We start from the raw sequence: 24265 nt of genomic DNA, 5'->3' as shown, positions 1-24265 counted from the left end.
AAAGTCTCTGCCATGAATTCAGAAAGACTGCATACTGCTCTTTAAATTCAGACAAGCTCACTTACACACACGCACTCAACCCTAGCTTCTCAGGCTGTTGTGAACACCAACTGGAAATGACTAGACATTAAATACAAATCAGGAAGAAAATTTATTTACAAAGATGACTGTTCAGGTTCACTCAAAGATTAAAAGGTCTTTAGTCTATAAATATGAGGTATTTCTTTCTACTCTACTCATTCAGCAAACTGTAATTCATATTTATGAATGAGCCAAATAGCCTCAGAAGTCTTACCAATTGTAAAAACAAAGAAGAGTACAATCATTATTAGTTAACAACTTCTCAATAACAAAATCCCTAAACTGGGCATATAACAGCACTACCCATAGGAGAAGGAAATAATGCAATCTTCTGCATCTGTAAGAAATCATACTTCAGAGCACAGGATCAACACCACCATTGTTTCCCTCCCACTCACATGTTGTCTGCTTTCAGAAATATTAGAACAGTCAGCAAGATATTGTTAAGAACACATATCCCAGTAAACATACATTCAGCTGTCACATTATATGCCTGAAGAATATGTCACATAATTCCAAGAAAAATGTATACATTTACTAAGCAGTTCTATAGGACAAAACAGCTTCTTCCAAGTGTGATTCAGCTGCTGAGTACAATTTGCCTCATTATTTCATAATTCTGAATCTCTAGATGGTTCCTAAGATCTTTCTAATCTTAAATCAAAATCTTTGTGTATTTCCTGAACACATGAACAAAACTATCCCTAATATCCATTTCAGGGTACTCAGTCACAGAACACCTAATGAAATGATGTAGGCTTTTCTTAGCTGACACATTAGTTACACAGTCCCATTACAGCAAATTGCATTTTGCCTGAAATAAGATCAGGGTCAGTAAAGTCAGTCTCACTTTTATCAGCAATGTACACTGGCACTGTTTCCTTTTTAATATCTCAGAAGCCTAATTCGCTTCCTCAAAATCACTTGTTTATCTGGCCGATTTCTAATTTATGGGATTTTTTGTTTTAATAAGACATTTTAAACCACTCATTTACAGCAAACAGGCTTGTAAGCACCTCATTCTGAATAATAAACTACTTATCTTCACCTGGACTATGATAACTGGTATGATAATTTGGTGGTTGGTAGCATTTGACACAAATATTCTCTAGTATCAATTGAACACTGCATAAATCAATTCAGACTGAAAGAAACCTGATGCATATTATACACAGCCATTATAGGCCTTCAAGCTCTCAATTAGTTAGAACCAGTGGTTTATGCATATAGTGAGCTATTGCTCCTTTGATTAGACCAAGAATAGAGAACTTCTGGCTACCTAAACACTAATAAGAAAGAAAATGGTTTGAGAATCATTGAGAAGCAGAACAAACTTTTGTGTTTTATAGGATAACTAGCAGCCAGGGTATGAAACACTGCCCTTCACAAGTCTGTTGGGACTAGGTGGGATTCACACAAAAGTACAGAGGGAGCTGGCAGTTCACTGAGCTACTTTCCATCATTTACCAGCAGCCCTGGATTACCAGAGAGGTCCCAGGCAACTGGAGGTTGGAAAATGTGATGCTCATTTGCAAAAAGTATTGGAAGGAGATTCCAGGGAACTACAGGCATGTCAGACTTGCCGTGGTACCAAGGAAGGTAGGGGCAGACCACTGTGAGTGCCATCACACAGCACATGCAGGACAATCAGGGGATCAGGTGCAGTCAGCACAGGTTTGGGAAAGACAGGTCCTGCTTGGCCAACCTGATCTCCTTCTATGACCAGGGGACTGCTTAGTGGATGAAGAAAAGGTTGTGGATGTTTTCTGCTTGAACTTCAATAAAACCTTTCTTTGACACAGTATCCCAGAGAATTCCGCAGAAGCTGGCAGCCCATGGCTTGGAGAGGGGCACCCTTCACTGGGTAAAAACTGCCTAGAGGGCTGGGCCCAGAGGGTGGTGGTGAGTGGAGCCATATTCAGCTGGTGGCCAGTCATGGGTGGGGCTCCCCAGGGCTCCCTACTAACCACTTTATCAATGATTTGACAAGTGCACCTCAGTCAGTTTACAGGTGACACCAAAATGGGTGAGAATTCTGATCTGCTGGAGGACAGGAATGCTCTGCAGAGGGGTCTGTACAGGATGGATCAACAGGCCAAGGCCAATGGTGTGAGGTTCAACAAGGCCAAGTGCCAGGTCCTGCCCTTGGGTCACAACAGCCCCAGGCAGTGCCACAGGCTGGGCCAGAGTGGCTGGAAAGGACCTGGGGGTGCTGGTGACAGCAGCTGAACATGAGCCAGGCTGTGCCCAGGTGGCCAAGAAGGCCAATGGCATCCTGGCCTGGATCAGCAATGCTGTGGCCAGCAGGGCCAGGGCAGGGATTGTCCCCCTGTGCTGGGCCCTGCTGAGGCCACACCTCCAGTGCTGGGTCCAGCTCTGGGCCCTCACTGCAGGAAAGGCACTGAGGGGCTGGAGAGAGTGCAGAGAAGGGCAATGGAGCTGGGGCAGGGGCTGGGGCACAAGTGCTGTGAGGAGCAGCTGAGGGAGCTGGGGGTGTTTATCCTGGAGAAAAGGAGGCTCAGGAGTGACCTTATCACTCTCTACAGCTGCCTGAAAGGAGACTGTGGCCATGTGTGGCCAACACTGTGACAGGACACAAGAAATGGCCTCAAGTTGTGTCAGGGGAGATTCAGGTTAGACACCAGGAAGACTTTGTTCACAGGAAGACTTTCTGCCACAGGAAGGAAGGGTAGTCAAGCACTAGAATGGGCTGTCCAGGGAAGCAGCTAAGTCACCATCCCTGGAGTTATTTAAAAGCCACTTAGATGTTACACTTGAATACACAGTTTACTTGCAGACTTGACAGTACTGTTAATGGTCCGACTCGATATCAAAGGTCTTTTCCAATATAAATTCATGTATGATTAGTTTACTAAGCCTAATTTATCCTTTTTATTGTTGCTAAAGACACACAAGTACTTAAGTCATCAACATGCACTAACACATACTGCAGAAAGACAAAAAGAAACTACAAAGCAGCACTGGAGGAAGAGTAGTACTTGGAACAATGTTTTTAAATTAATCAAAAGGTAATTCCTTTCCTTCATTTAGGGATCCAAGACCATTACTTAACAGCTATTTACAGCAAAATCAGAAGTAGTTTATTGTTTGTCTGAAACCTACTGGATCTACAGTAAGTATGAAAAAAATTACCTTCTCTTGTCCATCATGATTCTCATTTTCATGTTCCTCTTTCACTCTATCTCTTTTCAATGCTTTCAAAAATTCACTCTTCTTATCAGTCCGCATTCTTGTCAATTTTGTTAAACGAAGCTGACCAGATTTGTCAACAGGGGATGAAGAATTTGACCGATTACACTAGTGAAGGAAGTCAGAAAAAGAAAGAATGTTAGAAATGTGTTCATTCAGAAAAATTTTAATTAAAGACACAGGTATCTGTTCTTTCAGATTTTGCATATATTCACAATCAAAAGTAGAGGGAAGTTCTGTATTTTGGTATAAACAGTTTGTAGATGTAAACCCAGAGATGCAGGTTTATGTGGGCCTTCTAAAACATGTAATACCTTTAGCAGTTTTGAAGCCTAAAAGTATCAGGCTGTATTTTCTAATGTGGGTTTTTATTCTAAATCAAACTTACAAAGGAAACTGCAGTACTTTGAGGCTAGCGATGTGCATTCCACCTTTTCTGAACGTTAAGTTCCAAAAAAACATACTTAATACAATTCTGTACAAAATTTACTGACCATCCTCCCTTAAGCAAATTAAATGTTTTATAAATTTAACTACAGCCACTACTTTACCTCTTTCACTAAATTTTGTGTTACAGCAAATGCCTTGACAGTTGATTTGAAAGGACTGAAACTGCCAACACCATATGCAGATTCATGAGGAAACGCATTCCCAAGTTTATTTTCTTTTGCTTGGCTTTTCCACTGTGTGGGCTAGACAGAAGAATAAACAGAGAAGTAAAGAGTCATTAACTAAAAAGGATTCTTTTCAAGAATCTTCAGAAAAATGATTAAGCAAAAGCAAATCATAACTGCAACCTTAATGTAGTGCAAACATCTGTTTTCTTGTGGAAAAGAGGCTGTTTATGAGCAATTCATCTGCTCATAAATACTGTTCACGCTGTTTATATAAAAACTAAAATTTCAAAACAATTAAGATCCTCATACTTGAGGTATCAAAAATGAAATATGGGACTTCAACAGCTGAAAGTATTATTTTAGATTCAAAATGTTACAGAGTTAAGAACTAATCCACCATATGGCTCTCAAGAGCACAGAAAAATTCCTGAAACAAAAAAATAGAGATGAAGCCAGTGAGAATACTCAGTTAGAGCCTGGTGATAATGCCAGGGTCATGGGTTTGAGTCCATATGGAGCATTCACTTAAGAGCTGGACTTGATGATTCTTGTGGGTCCCTTCCCTAACTCAGAATATTCTGATTATGCGTATGGAAAGTCGCATTTGGAAAGAGACCAGAATGATTCTACTAGGTTATAATGTCATCTCTGTCTATAACTGGGATAAATTCTGAAGGTAATATGCTGACTATACCTCTCTAAAATGTACCTTATTTTGTTCTGTTGAAATCATATATACAAAAGGGACTGCTATTCCATAAATTAAAAAACATCATTTTTACTCTCCCTTGTACAGCTGTTGCACTTCTAAAAAGGGGTAGATGAGAAGCAAAGAGAAACTAAATTATAATTTAAAAAGAAAAATGTAAAAAAAGTTGTTTCTATTCATTTTTGGGGTGTGTTGCAGTTTGCAAGTGTTGAATACATGATAATGTAGGAACAGTATTCTCAGGGATGAAATAAACACACTGAGAATTACAGCATGATGTTTCTAGGCATGTTTTTCATAACACTGGTATCCAATACTCACCTTTGCAGGTGGAGTTACAGGTTTGGGGACTAATCCTTTATAAACACTTGTGCCAGTTCCATTCCTTACGGGCTGCGAGTGAAGGCTTCCCGCTACTGGGAATCCAGATATCCGCAGTTCTTTTGTACTGCCTTTTTTAATGACCAGCATTCTCTGAGATCTAGATTTAGGATTTAAAGGGTACTCTGGAAGAAAAAAAGAAGTGTGTGTGTATATAGATATGTGTGTGTATGTGTGTCTGTGTACACAACTCACTAGTTTTTAGTTCATAAGGTACCGGAACAGCCATCTGATCCAGAGCAAACAGGCATAAATCAGGAACATAAATCAGTATTAGCTCCACAAATAACATACTGTGTGAACCTGGAAAAACACAGATTCTGTTCCTTTTTCTACAGTCATCATTTTAAAAATATTTCACTTGGCAATGCAGGAATTGCACTTTTTAAAAGAAAATATATTCTTCAAAGAAACCTGCTACACATTTCTAGAGACTCCTGTGTAGTAATTCTACAATCAAAATAATGTTAGTTGTTGATAGTTACTCAAACTTCACAAGAGTTTATGGCTTTCATATTCCCCTTAAGATTTCCTCAAGAATAATTAGTTATATATTTATTAACAGCTCAGTTTAGAGCTCTGCACTGAGGTTCTATAAACATGAGACAAGATGTGCACTACACATTAGACCATGGCAATGACCAGTTTCTCTAGCTCCATGCTTCAGATGGACACAATAGAACAAAATTTCTGTATTCACTGGAGAACAAATTAGGAGACATACAAATTAGTCAGCTATCAAACTAGAAAAACTGCCATTTAGCAGCATTAAGGAACATCCATTAAAACGGTTCTAAAATTTTCAAAAAGAAAAAAAATATCTTTTTTTGTACATGCGTTCCAACATTAAGAGCCTTTTCAAGGATTATTTCCTCTCCCTGCAAGCAATTCTACTTCACATAGTCACTATACCCTCTGTTTAAAAAAAAAACCAACAAACCCTTACTTAAAAGAATACATGACTTTTGCTTTATTTAGCAGGTAGATGCTACAAAATAGTTATCATAACTGTAAGTTTAATTCTCATTAAATCTCATGACAAGATTTTTCATAATATTTACAGGCTCCCATCACATATGCACAAGGTAAAATGGAATCTAAAAGATGCCTATGTTTTTAACAGATATTAGAAGGGATTGTAACACTCCTCTATCCTGAATAATTTTTCCTTCTAAAGGGAATAATAACAGCCTTCAGTTTTTCAATTACAAAACAAGACTTTTTATTGAAAGATAGGTTATCACATGAAAGCTGCTAACAACACAAAACCAGAAAGCTGTCCAATTATTTATGATGCTGTAAAGGTTTACAGCAATTAGATATTTATGTTGAGGGGCTGGCCTACATCTAATATTACTTATCATGCAAAAAATACCGGTTAAGTACGAGAAAAGAATCAGCAAACTAAAATACCTTTAAAATCTCAGTATTAGCGGTAGTCTAAGTAGACAAGTAAAAGTTTTCATGTTTAATTAATTTTTTTTAAATAAAGAGAAATGTTTGTATTGTGAGTACATTTACTTTAAAACCCCTGCCATCTGATGCTACCACTTTCTTGGGGTAAACAATTTACAACATAAAGCCCATTAGAAATTGTAAAATGTTAGCCAAACACTCAGGTGAGGATGAGAAAACAATCCAGACTACAGGTCTGCCCAATGTCCCTGCCCAGGATTGTATTGTCATACAAATAATACACAAACACAACCAACATTATAAGACATTTGCTTCCAGAAAGAGACCTTAAATCTCTGCAAGCTAAACTACTCTTCCAGCTCTCCCAGGTTTCTCTCCAAATTCTTCCAACACATTTTACAAAGCCTTCAGCTAGCAATCAATACCACTTATTTAGGTGACCAGCCTTCATTGCACTTCCTCTTGAAAATAAAGGTGAAGATTTCTTGACATCTTTACAAAAAAAGAGGTATACTTGTTCTGGGAAAGAGTATTAGTTGTGGTGGCATCTACAGACTAGCTAACTGATACGCATATGGAAGTGCTACCCTTTAACAAAAAGATACCTACATTGTAATAATATTGAAGTCTTCTCAATCTATACATTTAGAATTCTAAAAAGAGGCTTGTGTTTCAAATAAAACAACTTCAGATCTCTGCTACGTTTTTGCATTTAAAAACAACAAAAATACTCACCCCACACACCTGCAGCTAGAGATTTATTCTGGTTTGATTCCCTCTCATATTCAGGGTTTAAAGACGGCTGAAAGAAAGTTTTGTCATTATTAAAAGAAGTAACCCTTAAACTGTGGGATGAATGAACTAAAGAATCACAATAACATCAGCAGCATGACCTCTGCTGACAGACTAAACACCTCCCCCAGGAACCAAACAGGACAATGCTCACTTGTTTCTCTTCTCTAACAAAATATCTCAGGCAGCAGCCAATGCCATTATATGACAGCAGCAGAGAAAGCAAAAAACCAGCCATGTATGTTTCTTCAAAGAGTAAGATCACCCTTCCCCTTACATCCTAACTCCAGGTTAAAGCATCAGAGCTCAAAGGCCACAGGCATGAAAATTACTTTGTTACTATTTCAGATTCCAATAAGGTAATTGTGTAGAATTTAATACATACACAATACCACAGCAGATAGCAATCCAACTGTAGTTTCACTTAAATATACAAATAACAATAATAAACATATAGTGAAAAATCTGGTTATAAAATGAGAAACAAGTTATTAGACAAACTACCAACACTCCCTTACCTACAGAAAATTCCTTACATGATGATCTGAAACTGGTGAAATCTCATGAAGCGCCTTGTAATGGACAAAATGGTATTTGCAGACAAAATGAAACCTTTTTAATTGTAATTACAATTTACTTACGAAGTCCTCAGCCTCAAACTGGTTGGGTACTTCTTTTTCTTCCTTTTTCCGGGTTTCATTATCAAGTACACTGTTTTCATGCAGTCCCTGGCCTTTTCCACAATGGAAGGTGCTGCTACGAGAATGGGAACCTCCACCATAGTACCCTCCCCGTCGGTTTATATTTTCTGGACCATTTCTGCCTTGTGAACGCCAACCATTCCTCTCTTTTCGCCCAAAATGCCCTTGGATTTTAAAATTTTAAATAAATGTAATTACAAACCATTTTAAAATAATATTTTACTCTGCAGAATTGTTAAAAAAGCTAAATCACAAGCTCTATACACTGGGATACAATAGCATAGGAAACAAGTTTTCAATTGCATAAGCAGCAGGGAAGGATCTCACAAAACAGTGCCAGAGATAAAATAGCCAGCCAATGCTACAACAAGTCAATCTCTTTTTCTGGCTACTCATTTTATATGTTGTTGGCTAGAGTATTAACTCAACATTCATATTCTACTCAAGAGAGAAATACACCTGCAATCGCATCACTTCAGCCAACCCTTATGCTCACATCCTCTCCCAGATATGTCTTTCCATTACCTCTCTTTCACTGCAGAAAAAGAATTTAGCACACATGAGCTGTCATCATCAGACTTGCTTTCTAGCTAGTGCTACAAAGAAATGACACAAACATATTCACAGTATTCCATAAATTATACCTCCATTTGGCCTTCCAGTGTTAGGATCAAACCCTTCCGAAGAATTGTGTCTTCTGCGATTTGCTTCATAACTATTCTCTGTCCATGAAAAATTTTCAGAATGTTTCTCAAAATTCAGCGATGACTGCAAAGGAGCATAAGTGGTAGACCTGAGATCTGATTACTAACAACTTAATCATCAGAACTGTAACATGCACATTGTTGACAGTATATAATTCATTCTTACAAGAACTTTGAATGAAAGGCAATGCAGCAGTCCTCTCATGCAGAGCTGTGTCACCATCTCCCAGGCTAACAGAGTGGAAGCTGCATCTTCTGATCCAGGACACTGAAACAGCCCTTAAGCCACATGCCTGTGACACAAGGTAAGAAGTGTCTACTCTGTTTCGGCAGCAAAACAGAGCACAAGTGACATGTGTTGCAGCAGAAGAAAATTTTTTTTTAAATATAAGAAAGGACAGAAGATCACAATTTGGAAGGCTGAGAAGAAGTCTGGGATCTTAATCTGGATTTGCAGAGACTACATACCTGCATTCCATAGAAAGCAAGGAATCCCTTCCACCCCAGGCAGCTATACTCAAACAAACCCTAATTCATTAATCTTGGAATTATTACAATTTAAAAAGGCAAATACAAGTAGTTATGAAATACTAATAAAATCTAGAATCAGAAGTGCCCAGATTCACAAAGATACCTCAAATTTTCAGCTTATAAGCACACATTAAAGAATTTTTAAAGAAATAAATCTTTAAAATATCAGTAGGAAGATAAGTAGTAAACTAAAATCGTATCTTGAGAACAGCACCAAGAAATCAAACTACATCCTGACTAGAACTCATACCTAAAGGGATTAAACTAAAAAACATTTTTCCTTACACAACCCGTATTTTCCTTATAACTTCTCTCTGGGTGTACCTTTAAAATTACTTCCTTCTTCCCACCTAACCCACAGAGGAAATCACACACACAAAAAAAGATCCCCAAAGCTCTATGGAAAACACCCCTGTAGAGCTCAAGGTGCTGTTCAATATTCACTGCTTAAAATTCAAACTCAAATAAGTATATCTTTAAAAATCAAAGCAGGTATTTTTAGACTGTTAATTTTTAGAAGTCAAATGTACAGGGACTACCCTCTCAATCTAAGACATGGGACATGAATTACTTGACAAACTCTCCTTGGAGAGAGCAAGACCAGAAGACTGCAAAAATTGTTAAAATAAAAACTTCAAAAATTACCAAATTAATCTAAATATTTAAGTGAAAGAAAATCCTTAAAAGATTTTGACTGAGCTGCCAAAAACTTCAGAAAGCACTAGATCTGCCAATCTTAGGTGAAATTTTAGAAGATACTTCATGTGTTCATTTACATACAACAACCTGTAAAGATTTTTTTTTAATTTAAATTTTTTTTAATTTAAAACTTTCTTTTTTTGTATTAACTTCAAAACAATCAACGTTTTTACAAAGTATAACTGACAGCATTTTATATGTTGTGTTTGAGTTGTACATGCTATCAGGAATCCGACACTTCTGAACAGTGTGCAAAGATCATGCAGTTTGCATTTTCCCCACATGATGGAGATACCTGCCTATGAAGCCTCTCGAGGCAGAGATGACAGTAAGCTTCGTAGTCAAAAGGAAATGTATTGATTACTTCCGTAAATTTAGAAACTATCTGACCCAATTCAGCCAATCAAGAAAAAGGGATAGAACCAACATAGATTTTAAGACATACAGGAAGTCTAACTGCCTAACAAGAAGTAAAAGAGAACTGTAAAACTGACTTTATCTATCTGCAATGTTCCCATACCTTTTTCACAGCAAAACTTTCTTAAAAGTTCTGTCCATGTCCCAAAATGGTTTCACTATTCACAACACCTTCCCATTCCAGCTGCCCATTTGTAATACTGCACTGACACAAACACATTAGCTCCAGACCTGAACAAAACCCACCGAGTGACAGGTACACACCTATTTAGGTGGATTTTGCTGTGTAGTTGACAGAGAGATGAGAAAAGCTTGCTGTTAAATGGAAATCAGCAGCAATAGATGAGATGCTACAATCTGTACGTCACATTAAAAAGTTCATTCACAATCAGAGTTTCCTGGTAGCAGGTTTCTGTAATGCCAGCCTTAAGTTATGTAAGGAAAAACATCTCAGCTACCACGGGCTCAAGGGGAAAACCAGGGTCCTACAGGTGTAATCTCTGAAAGTGATCACACTTGAGGAATATAAAAATTGACTAAGCAGAGCTCAGATTCTACTTCTCAAATGTTTAAAATGTCCAAATGTTGCTGATACCCTAGCCTCACCCCAGCTCCATTCTGCATGAAACATGAAACACCTTGCCTTCCTCGTCATTTCCATCCCTCTTAACTGCTTTTCTCTTCTGCTTTTTTGCTATACAGCAGAAAATAAGTCTATTTTAGGAAATAGAGGGGACAGGGAGCCACAACACTTGTGACCTGCCTCGTGGAGGAATCACAAGTCTTATTCTGCAAACTAAGAACTACAAACAGACTTTTCAAGCACTTAAAATCCAAATGGGCTGTGTATCACAGAACGCTCATCATTGAGGGAGCAGGTAATACAGGGAAATAAGGTGCACTCCAACAATGACACACAAATATTACAACAGAGTAATACATACAACATGGAGTTTCTGACAGAGAAGAAAATCTAACTAAACTCCATGAGGCAAATAATCATCAAAGAGGGAAGGAAAAATGCACTTGCAACAAAATTTCATACAATTCAGAAATGAGGTGACAAATATAACCCATACCTCAGATAAATTCCAGTGGTGCTAGAGCACTTCTGGAACTTTGTTTTATCCTGCTATATTGGCACATAAAGCATGCAGGTAAAGCTCTTGCAGCAGACTCTCTAAATATGTAGTGAAGATTGTTTTGCAATTGTGACACCATATCAATTAAGCTGCAAATACATTTCCAATTTAAAACATATTACATTGAAAAAATCAGATCAAAAGAGCTGAATTAATCAGAAATCACAGAGAATGAAAACAAAGACTGCTTCTTAATTTGGATTTTCAGACACTATGTATCCTGGAACAGATAGGCTTTATGTTCCCAGAAACAGACAATACTAAACAAAGAATCTAGCTAGGTCAGGGTAGAGGAGACATAAACAGAGTGATATAAATAAGGACATTCAATGACCTGACTAAAAAAATGTGTTTATGTTTGTGTAGACATACAGAATCAAAGCATTAGGAACATAATTAACACCGCCATCTCTCCGTGCATTTACTAATACCACAAGCCTATTTGCCCTAAGTTTCTCAAGGCCAAGCATTTTCCATGGAGGTGAAAGACTGCACAAAGTCTATATATTACAAAAAAAACAAAGCAATTCTCATAGCAGCAGATATAAATGTTGAATTCAAACAATTATAGTGAAGATAGGTCTACAAATAGGGAAACAGATAACAGGAGTTTTAATATCCACTGCTGACTCTGCTTCTGCATTTGCACAAATTAAGAAAGAGTAGAAAAAACATTTCTGAGATAGATATACTCAAGACTTCCAGGAATATTTACTAATTTTAACAATTAAAAGAGATTATTATTTCCCATTTCCAAGCTGTCCCATTACATAAAGTAACAGTAGTCTAAATGAACAACCAGAGTGGAGATGCCTAACAATATGAAAGTACCACACTCCACCAGTAGCAACAAGCATTCCACCATCAACTGCAGAGCCACTTCAGAAACTCTAAAAAAGCATAGTTTTAATCACTTGGATGACAGAATAATACTCCCTTAAAATTTAAAGGACACAATTAAAAATCAGAAACAAGAACATCAAGTACATGCTTTGTCTTGGTACTTCTAGCATGGAACACAGTAATTAAGTTTAAACAACTGAAGAAGGCAGTCTTAAACCAACCACAGCCAAGGCCAGATATGTGCTTCTCTCCATGAACTAAGCTGCTGAAGCAAAAAACTCTACTGCAGTCATCTGTCATCACAGTATTCATTAAGAGATTGGCATTTTTACTGTGATTGAGGTTATGACATTTAGATTTCCCTAATAATGAGAGTGCCTTTTCAAAACAACAATACAAAACATACCTTTGTTGATGATGGTGGAGTAGGAAAATTAAGCCAGGCTGGAGCAAAGTCATGCTGCGCCATTTAGGTCCAGTCTCTCCGAATCACTGAAAAAAGGCTTAGCACCTCATGGCAAGTCCCTGTAATCAGAAGAAAATACAAAGGGATTACACTTCTTGTCTTTTGTTCAGTATTTCACTTCTGTTTTCCCGTATTGTTTTCCTCACAGATCTGATGTAGAATCTATCATCATATCATTTACAGTATCAAATCTGTATTTTATTACTAAAATGTCACATAAATCAAATATATCACAGGAATTATGAAAATATAAATGTAACATTTCTTTCTTTATTTCCTCCTATAAAAGGGATGAAGCATCTTGTGTAAGGTCTGATTAAGAACACTATGCAAAACTAGCTTGCTGAAATACATTCTGGTACTATCTAGAAGGGACCTGGCAAGTTATTTTATTAGCTTCCTAGAAGCTGATATTTTTAATTAATTCCTAACAGTTAGTCTCAGCAGCCATATGAAAGTTCCTTATGAAAAACCTACATACTTGGGCTCATTACAAACCTCACAATGTCTCTATGTCTCCCCTCTTCAATGGAAACAGAGTCTGTATGTCCAGAGTACCAATATCCAGTAAAATTCTCTAGTTTGAAAATGGGCCAAAGAACTTAATGGTTTACTATTAAAACCCAGAAATACTTTTTCTACCCTACACTGTTCTCACTGGTAAGAAAATATTTCTCAATAAGCAAGAGAACACAAGGTAATGTGAACTGTATTACCTGAAGCTGAACTGTAGCAGAGACAGGAAAAAATGGATTAACCACTTCCTGAATTATACTAGGGCAACCAAACCATGCTCTGCAGCTAGTCACGGCAAATTGGTCAATGACTCAAAAAATTTCTCATATGATATACATGCTGTTAGAAATCCAGCTAGTGAAAATATAATAAACACCCATACACATTCTATAGGGAAGCCCAAATAAACGTGAATTCCACATCTCTGCACAGCAGAGTGCAAATCTGTTATTGAGCACAGATATAATTCACTTTAATCTTTGGCTGCTGTAATGTATTACTAAGAGATGTGGAATGTGAACTTGGTAACTCATAATTATGGTTGTTCTCCAGCCTGAACCAGAATATTGCATGCTACTGCAGATTTCCATCAACAGACAAGACTGTTCCAGCTTCTAAAAGGAAGTCTAATAGATTTGTAAGATTTGACTTATGTAAAACTGTACTTAGTTGAGCTGCTGTTTGTTTCTAATGACGTGAGCTCATATCTAAGTTTTTGGGAACATCCAATACCATGGATAAACTGTGGGGTAGGACATACAATTAGTACAGTTAAACAGGGACAAGGTTAAAGGTATGTCTCACCCAAATAACTAACTTAAAATTACTCTGCTGAAGTCATTCAACTCACTCCTACACCAACTTCAGCAAAAAATCCAGAGAAATTTTCTAAGTATTTCCAGTTATATCAAACTAGTAAAATATAAATTAACAAAATTCAGGAGTCAATGAACCATCACAGAAAACGCTTCTCTTCCTAAAAGGAACCACATTCACTTTTACTAATATATCCCATTCAGCAACAGTATACAAAAGGGCATATGTTTACAAATGAACCAAGAGATGTTAAATTAAGAAACAGATTCCAGCAAGAAAAAAGTTTCTTCCTCTTCACTTGGACACAGTTCTCTTCAAGCAGAAGAATCATGACATCTTCAGAAATTATCAAGACAGATTTTCAGTACTGAAAGATTGACACAGCAACAACAAAGTCCTCAGACTGAGGCACTTACAGTGTGAAAACAATGAGTAAGATTAGGTTTATACTAAGTGAAAACTTGATTCCACAAAATATCACCAAGTTATTGGTGCATCAGCTATTAATTACAGCACAGAAGATCCACTAACAATGTGACTAAACAGATTTACACTAACATTTTTAGAAAACTAGTCAAGCTTCCTAACAATATTTTTGCAACTGCCACAAGAAGAGTTTGTTATTAACTCACTATCAGACTTACCTTTTATCCTTTGCACAAAAGATTGCGTGATCACCAAGTAATCAAGGACTGGAAAAGGTATTTTGCAAAAAGACCTTTTCCCACAGCTCACTGACACTGGCAGCCTATTTCTTCATGCAAAAATTTTTCTAGAAGGAGATTCAAGTCTTCCTCATGTTCTCAGCTAAAAAGCTCTGAAAAAAATTTGATATTGCTGTTCTGTCGTATGAGTCAGTCCTTTTCTTAGAAAGAAATAAACCTAAATGGTTAAGACAGAGACCTGCACCAAAACTACACAATACTCAGAGCCAAGTCAGCAACAGAATATATATATAAGTTTCAACAAATCCATAAAAGACAAACTTTTAGGGCTAATTCTTCCAAATAGTTTTAACAAAAAAAAAAAAAAAAAAAAAAAGCAAGAAAAAAAGCACAGACGTATTTCTAGAAACTACCTGACCAAACTCAGAGGTTTGCAGTTAGGCATTAACATGAAAAACAATTCCTGTGGATAGTCCACACCTAAGTCAAGAAAAGATTTTCTTTCACCTAATTGTACATATGCCTGGTCTAGCAATTAGACGTGGGAACAGAGAGTTCTTTCATTATTAAACCTTTCTAACTTTGAATAGGCACAAACATCCCAGACAAAATTAAACTGGGAAACAAAGGGCAGGTCAGGAAAAGATATTTTAAAACTGTATTAGAGGACATAGTCTACCCAGCTTAAAGTTACTGGTTCCATATCATACCAGGTTTCATAAACATTCTTACAGCTGCTAGCTTTCTGATGTTGCCAACAAGTTTGCCCTATATGTAAAAAAAAAAAATATTATAAGCATGATCTCTGTTCAAATGATCTGACACATATTTGATAGCTCTAGGATACTCTTCATTCTCAGGAAGGTATTTTTCAAAGGCGAAAATGTGAAATCTGAAAACAGATCACGAAACATAAGAATGGGATGTCAGCAAGGCACCTCTACTGCCACAGGCAGGATTTACTAAGCTTAAACCTTTGTGATCAGCTTGGCTGCCAACACTAGTGCGTTTCTTGCTTGTTTTCCAACTTAAGCTGGACCAACAACTATCAAATTATACTGCAACACATTCTAACACTAAAAAGGTTCTTTCTACCTTCTTTCCCTGCTATTCAGGTCTGTACCTAAGCTATCCCAAAGAGTCAGATATGCATCTTCATTCTGTGTCCACGAAAGCATTTGCAACCTTTCTTTAGGTTGCATACACACGATCTACTACTTTTTAATTAAACAAAAGCAACATTTTAAGTATTTGAATAGAACAAACGTCAGTAGCATAAAATTGCTTTATATTACACTGACATGAAACTATACATCTACCAGCAAGTTTTCTCTTGCATACACACAACATAAACACTGTTCAGTAACACTAATAAAGCAGCTGATGCACTCCCAGCATTAACACAGCTATCAGAAGTAAACCTAGTGAGGTAAATACCACAGAGTCAAACAATTCCAGTGCTTTCAGAAACTCTGCTGGTAACAAAAGAGCAGGCCCAAAATTCATAATGAATGTTTAAGTCACCATTCCCTATTAGCACATATCTGCCATTCTCTAACTGTGCCATTCTCTAACCACTCGAACTGTGGCAAAAGCTAACTTGGCTCAGACTCTCAGCTACTAAAGCAGAGCTGCACAATTCTAGAAAGATAAGAAAAGGATACTGAAATACTGCTATCCTCATACTATTAACACTCCAATACATTTAAAAGTCTTTAGTCAGACTGGTCAAACTATTGTCTCATCTCAGCAATAAGCCTCTTGTGACCAATTCAAGTAAAGTGTAGTGACCTTAGTAACAAAAATCTTCCATAGCCCATAAATTTAGATAAAAGTAATGTGTTGCTGTGTTGTGGATAATAGAATAGTTTAGTGCAAAGAAAGAAATCCTGGTTTTAAGTTTTACATCTTGAGAGGAGAATCTGAAAGAAGTCTGTAAAGAATTTTGCTTTAAGTAACATGCAGTAATTAATCCAATATTCAATTAAATAAAATTTAATTCTGAAGTTTTATGAAGTATGATCTTCAATAATAAGGTACTGACTGTGAAGGAATAATGAACAGCTGGTTCCAGATAATGTACAGTGAAGAGATTTGTAATAAATATTACTCAGTCAGCTGCTTTGAGCCATATTTGCAGCTGGAATAAGACTGCACCAAATACACCCAACCAACACAACAGAAAAGGTTGGGCTGGGCTTTTTTTGATTGAGTCAACAAGGTTCTTTTGTGACAGAAACTATTTCTTACCAGTTGTAAACCAGCAGGAAACCCTATATTCTAAATGAATTTGTGTTATCTGCATAGTATCTGGGGAAAACTGATGTATAGTCTCTGTCTTACAAAAACAAGTAACATGCTATGAAAAGGGAATCAGAAAGCTACTGCATGAATCAGAGTCAAGACTTCTGGGAAAAGGCTAAGAAACACATTTAGGGTCAACACCCAAACCTGCAAAAACAACAAAAATTAAGCTAAAACAAGTACCATTGGTTTATCTTGTGCTTACCAAATTTAATTAAGAAATCAAACAGTAAAGACTATAGCAAATTTTCCTCACACTACTACATTTTTCTTTTTAAATTCACACAAAACACGTGAAATCACACTTAAGAACAACAACACAGGGATTCAACTTTACTCGATGCAATAACAAACTATTTCAGTGATCTGGAACATGAAATGTCTAAGGAATCTGGCTTACTTTGCCTCACAAAATGAAGACATAAGACTTATTTAAAAAGTGGTTATGAACATCTAAAGGAGAAAATTTCAGCAAGAAAGGAGATGTGTTAATCCAAAACACCACCAGAATCACAGGGTATCAATCACAGTAGATTGAAGGTGGACAGACACAAGGTCCTGAAAATCGTAAGAACAATATTCTGAAATAGTTTTAAGACTTAGACAAATATTTGAACCTGTTGATTTCTATTATACTTCTAAATCAGACCCCAGTCATTGTAACTAAAGAGTTTAGCATGCAGGATGATGCATTACACGAAAGTAACACTGTAAGAGCTAATCCACTTTTTTTTCACTATTTTCAGTGCTAACCACACAAGTGTGATGTCTCTCCAGCCACTTTTTCCTCTCTCCTCTGCTATTTGAAATAAATATACAGTTGAAAAAACTATTTTTTAAGCACAAAGAACACCCATTACAACTAAAACGTAAGTAAAATTCTGTTTTTTTCCTTCAATAATACAAATACAATTCAACACAATACAAAAGCAGAGAACACCCTTCTATTCATGAATTTTTATATTAGCCTGCTTTCAGATTACTTTAGCAAAGTGCTTCCTCAAACTTCATCTTAATACTAAAATTTTCACCTTATCTGCAACCATTCACTCTTACTGCTACAAGCAAACTTACTAACATATAAGTTTCATTTGCAAAGCTTGTTCATAATACACAGATCAAGGAGATGCAGATAAACAAACTAGCTGAAATACTGTCATGCAGTACATCTTGTCTCTAACAAACACAATTTGTCGCATTTTAATAAAGCTCTGTAACTTCTTGCAGTAAAAATTAATTTAACACTTGGGGTTTCTTTCTCTATTTATTTACCAGGGTGAGGGGAGTGGAGGACACAGGCAGAACAAAATGCTTGCTCACTGTCACACCATTTGTGCTAAATTTGGGACAGCTGCCACCACAGCCATGCTAGTCATGGATTTCATGCTGTTCACTCCGGGGCAATTCCACCAAGCAGGCGGACTGGAGTACCCGGCACTACTTTCCACCCCCTAGTGGAGCCCAAGAGCACCACAGGCTACGCACAGTGCAGAACCCCAGCAGGCATCTCTTACTCCAGATTGTATCTCTGTGTAGCACAAAAAAATGGGTATACACTGCAGTGACATACCAGAGTCAGTACAGGGTAACTACAGAGCCACTACAGACAGAAATCTGTGTCTATGTACCACCTCACTAATGCTGCACTACACCAGGAAGCACTGGTGCTGCCAAATGTTATAAAGAAAAAGGATAAGACATGAAGACAGAACTAGACTATTTTTCTCCCATGACAGGCATCTGTAAAACACTGAAAACAGTTATCACAGACAAAGCTTTAAAATAAATAAAATTAAAACTAAAATGAAAAATAAAATAAACTAAACTAAAAGTAAATTACAAATAAAGTAAAAATAACATTTAAAATAAAAAGAAATAAAGTTTTTAAAAATAAAATAAGAAGGTCTCCAGCTCATACTGTAGAAAATTTATTGTATATGCAGACTACTATCACATAGTAGAAACTCATATAATGTCTTCTGCACTGCTTCTAATGACACAGTAGAATAGCAAATTCCTTGACAAAAGTATTTAATCTGGCCCTAAATGTATAATGAAAACAAAGGCTACTTACACAAAAACATAATTCACCTGGTCACTTGTGGTCCCTTTTAAAGACAATTGTTTACCCAGAATTTCTTCTAGATTTAATTGTATTCATCAAACCTTTACAGCATTAAAAAACAAATCTCCCTTTAAGATTTACACAACACTGAAAATAGCCGCAGAGCATCTCTGGAATACAGGAATCAGAAAAGTGACTGTTGTGAGAATTGAGCTGGAGGCAATCTCTGCACTGTCTGTATAAGTGGACACGAGAGCCCGTAGATGGCAGGGCAAAAGAAATCACCTTCTGAAATACTGCAAGATGGCAGGGCAGAGAAAGCAGATGTAATCAAAGCATTTGGGATTTCAGTTCTCTTGTACCTAGAGCATCTAGTCCCATTAATAGTATTAACAAAACTAAAGTCTCCCTCATCATTTGCATCTTCACAGTTCTACATGAGAAGTGAGTTTAACGGCTTACTAATTTTAAATTTGGAAAGGACCTGAAAAATTAAAACATAACATCCAAAGATAACTCTGAAAGACTAATGGCGAACTTGTACTTCCCTAAACTTCAATCTAAGACTAATGGCCAACTTTTACCTCCCTAGAACTTCAAATCAATATCAGCCTCTGCCCATTGGAAAGATACTGTGGTCTCCTTATTACCTTTGTGGTCCTTCACTGAACTCTCTCTGCCAAGTCTCACCTTTTCTTGTATCAGGGAGCCCGTAAGAGTGTTACACATCCTGGAAGGGTGGCACAGTCCTACACATGTGGCCTCACCAAGTCTGTATAAAGGACAAAACTGAACTCCCTTTGACCCACCTGCAATATTCCTCCTAATGTTGCACAGAGATTTTTCACTTTACTCCTTACAAGGACACATTGCTGACTCGAGGTTGGCTTGCTGTTCAACAGGACCTCCAGGTCCTTCTCTAGCTGGCATATGCAGCTGCTGTTCCAGAAAATTCACACTTTCCCTTGGATTCATGAGGATCCTCTACCCACATTCTTCCATGCAGCAGACCAAATATCAAGTGCTCGTATCAGCCAGTTCCCCTTTCTTATATTATCTGCAAACTTGTTGAGGGTAAACTCTACTCCACCGTCCAGGACTTCAATGAAGATGTTCAATAGCAGGGACTCCAGCAGTGAACCCTGGGGTACACTGGAACAGCTTCTTCTTAATGGCCTTTGTGCCACTGATTTCATCCCTGCAGACCTGACCATTCTGATAGTTCTGGATATACCTCACTGCTCACTTCACACATACTTGTCACCTTTTCCATGACAATGTCATAGAACACAATGAGGTCAAGACAAATACCATCCATTGTTCTCTGTTCATCTACCAAGCTAGCTGCCTCATTGTAAAGGGTTATTAGCTTGCTGAAGTGTGACATCCCCTTCATAAAGCCCTTCTGACTGCTCTCACTCACCTTCCTGTCCATCACATGTTTAGAAACACGTTTCCAGGATCAGCTAGTGCACAACCTTCCCATGGACTGAAGTGAGGCTGACTGGCCTGTAGTTCCCTGGATCCTCCTTCTCATCCTTCCTGATGACAAAATTAATATTTGCTCTCTTCTCTTACACAAGAACCCCTCCCAATGACCATTAGACCTCTCAAAGATGGCTTTGCAATAATATCAGCACACACGGCAGAATGGAACACCCATCATGGAACCATCCTGGCAAGCCCCATGGACTTACAACAGTATTTAAGTGTTCCCTAACCTGATTCTTTCTTCACTGAGGGTGGAGAAAAAAGGCACAGCAGAACTTGAAGATGACATGAGACCAGAGACAGTCTCCACCCAATTTTAAGGGCGTTGTTTAACTTGTCTAACCAGTATTCAGCTGGAAGAGACAGTCCCACAGGTAGTGAACAGATCTCCAACCTCAGGGAAGTCTCTTCCAGTGAACAAAATTAAAGTATTTCTCTAGCTCAGAAACTCATCTTCAGTGCTTAAAATTGGTTTCATTACTGCAGATAAGATACATTTGGTAACACTATCTGTCTGAACTGCGAGAATAAATAAAAACAGTTTTGCTTTTTCATAATGTTCTAACATGAAGAAACAGATAAAAGAGTGACATTACTATAATAAGAAAAAAAACCTAGCCAATAATATAGTAAAATAGCCAAAACTTCTGCATTTTAAAATTTTAACCTAAAAGTTTTAACTAAAAGTTAAATTTAACTAAAAGTTTAACTAAAAGTTTAAAAATTTAGCTAAAAGATATGTACTTTTGGAATGGACTTACCATACTACAGCTACACCCTATTTAAATGGAGCTGACCAGAATTTTGTAGGAAAAACAAATTTTAAAATAAAGCCAAAATTGGAAAAAAAAAAAACCTAAACAACCCTGTCAGCTGAACACATCACCAGAAGACAAGGAAAACCACAGGAAATCAGTTCTGTATCTTCAGGTTCTATACTTAAGCTTTCTCTCTGTATAGTCTGTATCATTTCTCAGGAAATAGTTTCTGTGACACTTGGAAACTTGAGAAATTGTCAAAAGACCATTAAAACAAAAGGCAATATAAACTCAAAACAGCAAGGAATACTTGAAGGTGAATGGAATTTCAAATTTAGCAACCATAGGGGGAGGAGAGGAAAGGTTCAAGCCATGAATCACAAAAATTAGAAAAGAGATACAAATTTCTTGATGCTCCCTGAAGACCAGTTTAGAAGTTGAAACAATTGATTTGCACAGAGAAAACCTTGAACAGAATAAATGTTAAAAGCACTGACATGATATACACATTTATATTTTCCAAGGGAATCTAAAAATAGTATGTATGCATATCTAAGCAGCACATTCCTATGAGCTTTAATCCAATGCCTCATAGATTATTATCACAGTAAGTACAGCACACCAAAAATTACATAGGGGATCCTCAAATTCACTTCTCAACTATACACATTTGACAAACCACCCTCACTCTGTCAATGTAATTTTTAGCATAATATTTATAAACAGGCTAGAAGAATGTTGTAAGCTGTGAGAATTAAAGCACACTACAATGTTGTTACGAGAGCATGGAAAGAAAAGGTTATATGCAGTGTCTCAATTTGCTGCTACTGCTTTGTTTCCTTGATAACGAGCTCCAGCATACATATCAAATTCTTATTTCATCAGAAGACAAACAAGAGCATATGTATGAACTTCAGAGGGTTCAACAAAATAGTTGGAACACTGGCCCTTCAGTCCTCCCACCATGGGCCAGCTTCAAATTTTGGCTTCAACTCTTTATCATTAGCCAAAGGAAAACTACCAATATTGGTCTGAATTAGGCAAAGAAACTACGTGCGCAAGACTCAGCCATCAGCCTACACACTCCTTCTTCAAATACAGGATCATTCAGGACTTTTTTCATACTAAGCAGATCTTAAAAATAACCCACACTACCAAAAGTTTTTTCTTCTGCCATAAAACACATCTTTTTCTCTTTTCAAAAGAAAAATTTCCAGTGATAGCGGATCTCTCTGTTATCCCTCCCTGCTATCTCTAGTTAAGAGTAGCACTAATTTGAAATCAAGTTGCTAAATATAAGGTCTAAACAATACTTTTATTTAAAATCTATAAATCTCAATTTTCATTCCCCTTTTGAAGACACAGTTTACTCAATATCTTCCTTACTATTCTGTGATCCATGTAGTTCCAATAAATCAAAATAAGCTAATTTTAAGTTATTTTGCTATTCAAAATTTGTATGTCACTAAAACAGAAAATAATATTCAAACTCTTACAACACAAGCTTTATGAGTTTTTGAAACTGGAAGCATTTCTACTGATCACAAATTTCTGCAAAAGCATGACAAACACTTCAACTGAAGATTCCTTCTTTCCTTCTTTCTTTCCTCTCTGTGTAAATGAACAGCCATAACAACAGAAAAAGTTTACATCTTTACAGTCAAACTTTTAACACTCTGAAAGAAAGAGTATCATGCCACCCCTTGTGGCATTTCAATGAAAAACTATTTTTAAAAAAGAGTAGGCTTGGTTATGGTAATTCCCTCAAGTTTTTTGGTTCTTTAAAATTTATTGCCTAAGACTCATACCTTCAACAGAAAGGAAAGGGAGCTGAACTTTTGAAGGTCTCCCCCACCAATTAAACAAAAAACTCTGAAACAGTTCAACTGTAGCCTCTTATTTCTCAATCACACTACTGCAGAGCAAGCAAAACTTCTAGTTTTAGTTTTGATATCCCCACCATCCAATACAGAACTGTCCTCATATATATTCTACCACTGGACAACACAGAAGAACAAAAGATGATATCCATACAATTTATAATTAAACTTCTTGCCTCACGTTTTAAAAAGAAGTATAAAAACCAAGGTTTCCTGCAGAGCACTAAGGAAGGAGTAAGGTCCTCTGCTAGAGCACTGACACTTAGGTATGAGGAGTATGCAGAGTCAAAACATAATGTCAGTTTTTTAACCAATTAAAGCCAACACATTCTTTAGTACAGCCACAGACTTAATAGTTATCTTTACAGAGACTTAGCATAAATATAGAAAACCCAACAAAAAAAAATCCACCTTCATTTCTACTTTGTGCCTAAATTCCTTATGGGAAAATGAACCAATTAAAGCACACTGTGTTTTGCATAAGGATCTAGAATATGAGCACTGCTTGTTATCATATGGTCCCCTTTACTATATACAGTTATGGTTCACAAGCAACAGGTTTTAACATTACCTCTGTGAATCAAATATAAATGTCACAACAATCAAAACATCTTTTAAGAAATGTTTTAGATATAGATGAAGCTGCTAAATCCTTTGGATAAAATAATTATGACTTTTTAACAAAAAAAAAGTTTCTGTTTTTGCGCTGTACTGAAACATAGATTTTTTAAAAAATGCAAGTTATTTCATAACATGAAACAACTTCACATTTACAGCCAGGTTCAACTGAGTAACTTCAATTCACTACAGCCAGGTTCAACTGAGTAACTTCAATTCACTACAGCCAGATTTCTTCTCCTTGAGAGTGTAACACACTTTGGTGTGTAATGATTCCACTAAATGGTACTGACCATTCAGCAAAAACCTGATAGATGCTCATTTCTTGCCCTTTAACAAGGTACAAATTCAAAAGTTAAAGTGAGAGTTGAATTACATCACTGCCCTATGTTAGCATATGTTATGTAGGAAATCACCAGGAATGCTTCAGCACTTGGGAATTG

At 36.9% G+C, this 24265-nt stretch overlaps 1 protein-coding gene across 5 annotated transcripts in view; it reads right to left on the bottom strand.

The window, feature by feature from the left end:
• Positions 1-24265, bottom strand: part of GPBP1 (GC-rich promoter binding protein 1) — a 32544-nt gene that overhangs the window by 3025 nt on the left and 5254 nt on the right. For 2 of the 5 annotated variants that reach the window (XM_036403532.2, XM_036403534.2), the window contains 7 exons: positions 12650-12768; positions 8552-8675; positions 7848-8071; positions 7150-7216; positions 4939-5123; positions 3843-3983; positions 3235-3399 (listed from right to left, as the gene is read on the bottom strand). In XM_036403532.2, coding sequence (XP_036259425.1) covers positions 3235-3399; positions 3843-3983; positions 4939-5123; positions 7150-7216; positions 7848-8071; positions 8552-8675; positions 12650-12712 — 969 coding nt within the window. In that variant the 5' untranslated portion in view covers positions 12713-12768. Of the gene's footprint in view, positions 1-3234; positions 3400-3842; positions 3984-4938; positions 5124-7149; positions 7217-7836; positions 8072-8551; positions 8676-8777; positions 8905-12649; positions 12769-14685; positions 14767-24265 lie in introns of those variants that run through there. The other 3 variants (XM_036403535.2, XM_054517919.1, XM_054517920.1) reach the window with 3 other exon arrangements.

The sequence above is a fragment of the Molothrus ater genome, chromosome Z (genome assembly GCF_012460135.2).
Source record: "Molothrus ater isolate BHLD 08-10-18 breed brown headed cowbird chromosome Z, BPBGC_Mater_1.1, whole genome shotgun sequence".
In the NCBI taxonomy this organism is placed as follows: domain Eukaryota; kingdom Metazoa; phylum Chordata; class Aves; order Passeriformes; family Icteridae; genus Molothrus; species Molothrus ater.
Note: the sequence above shows the minus strand (reverse complement) of the source record. Positions and strands in the feature narration are given on the sequence as shown.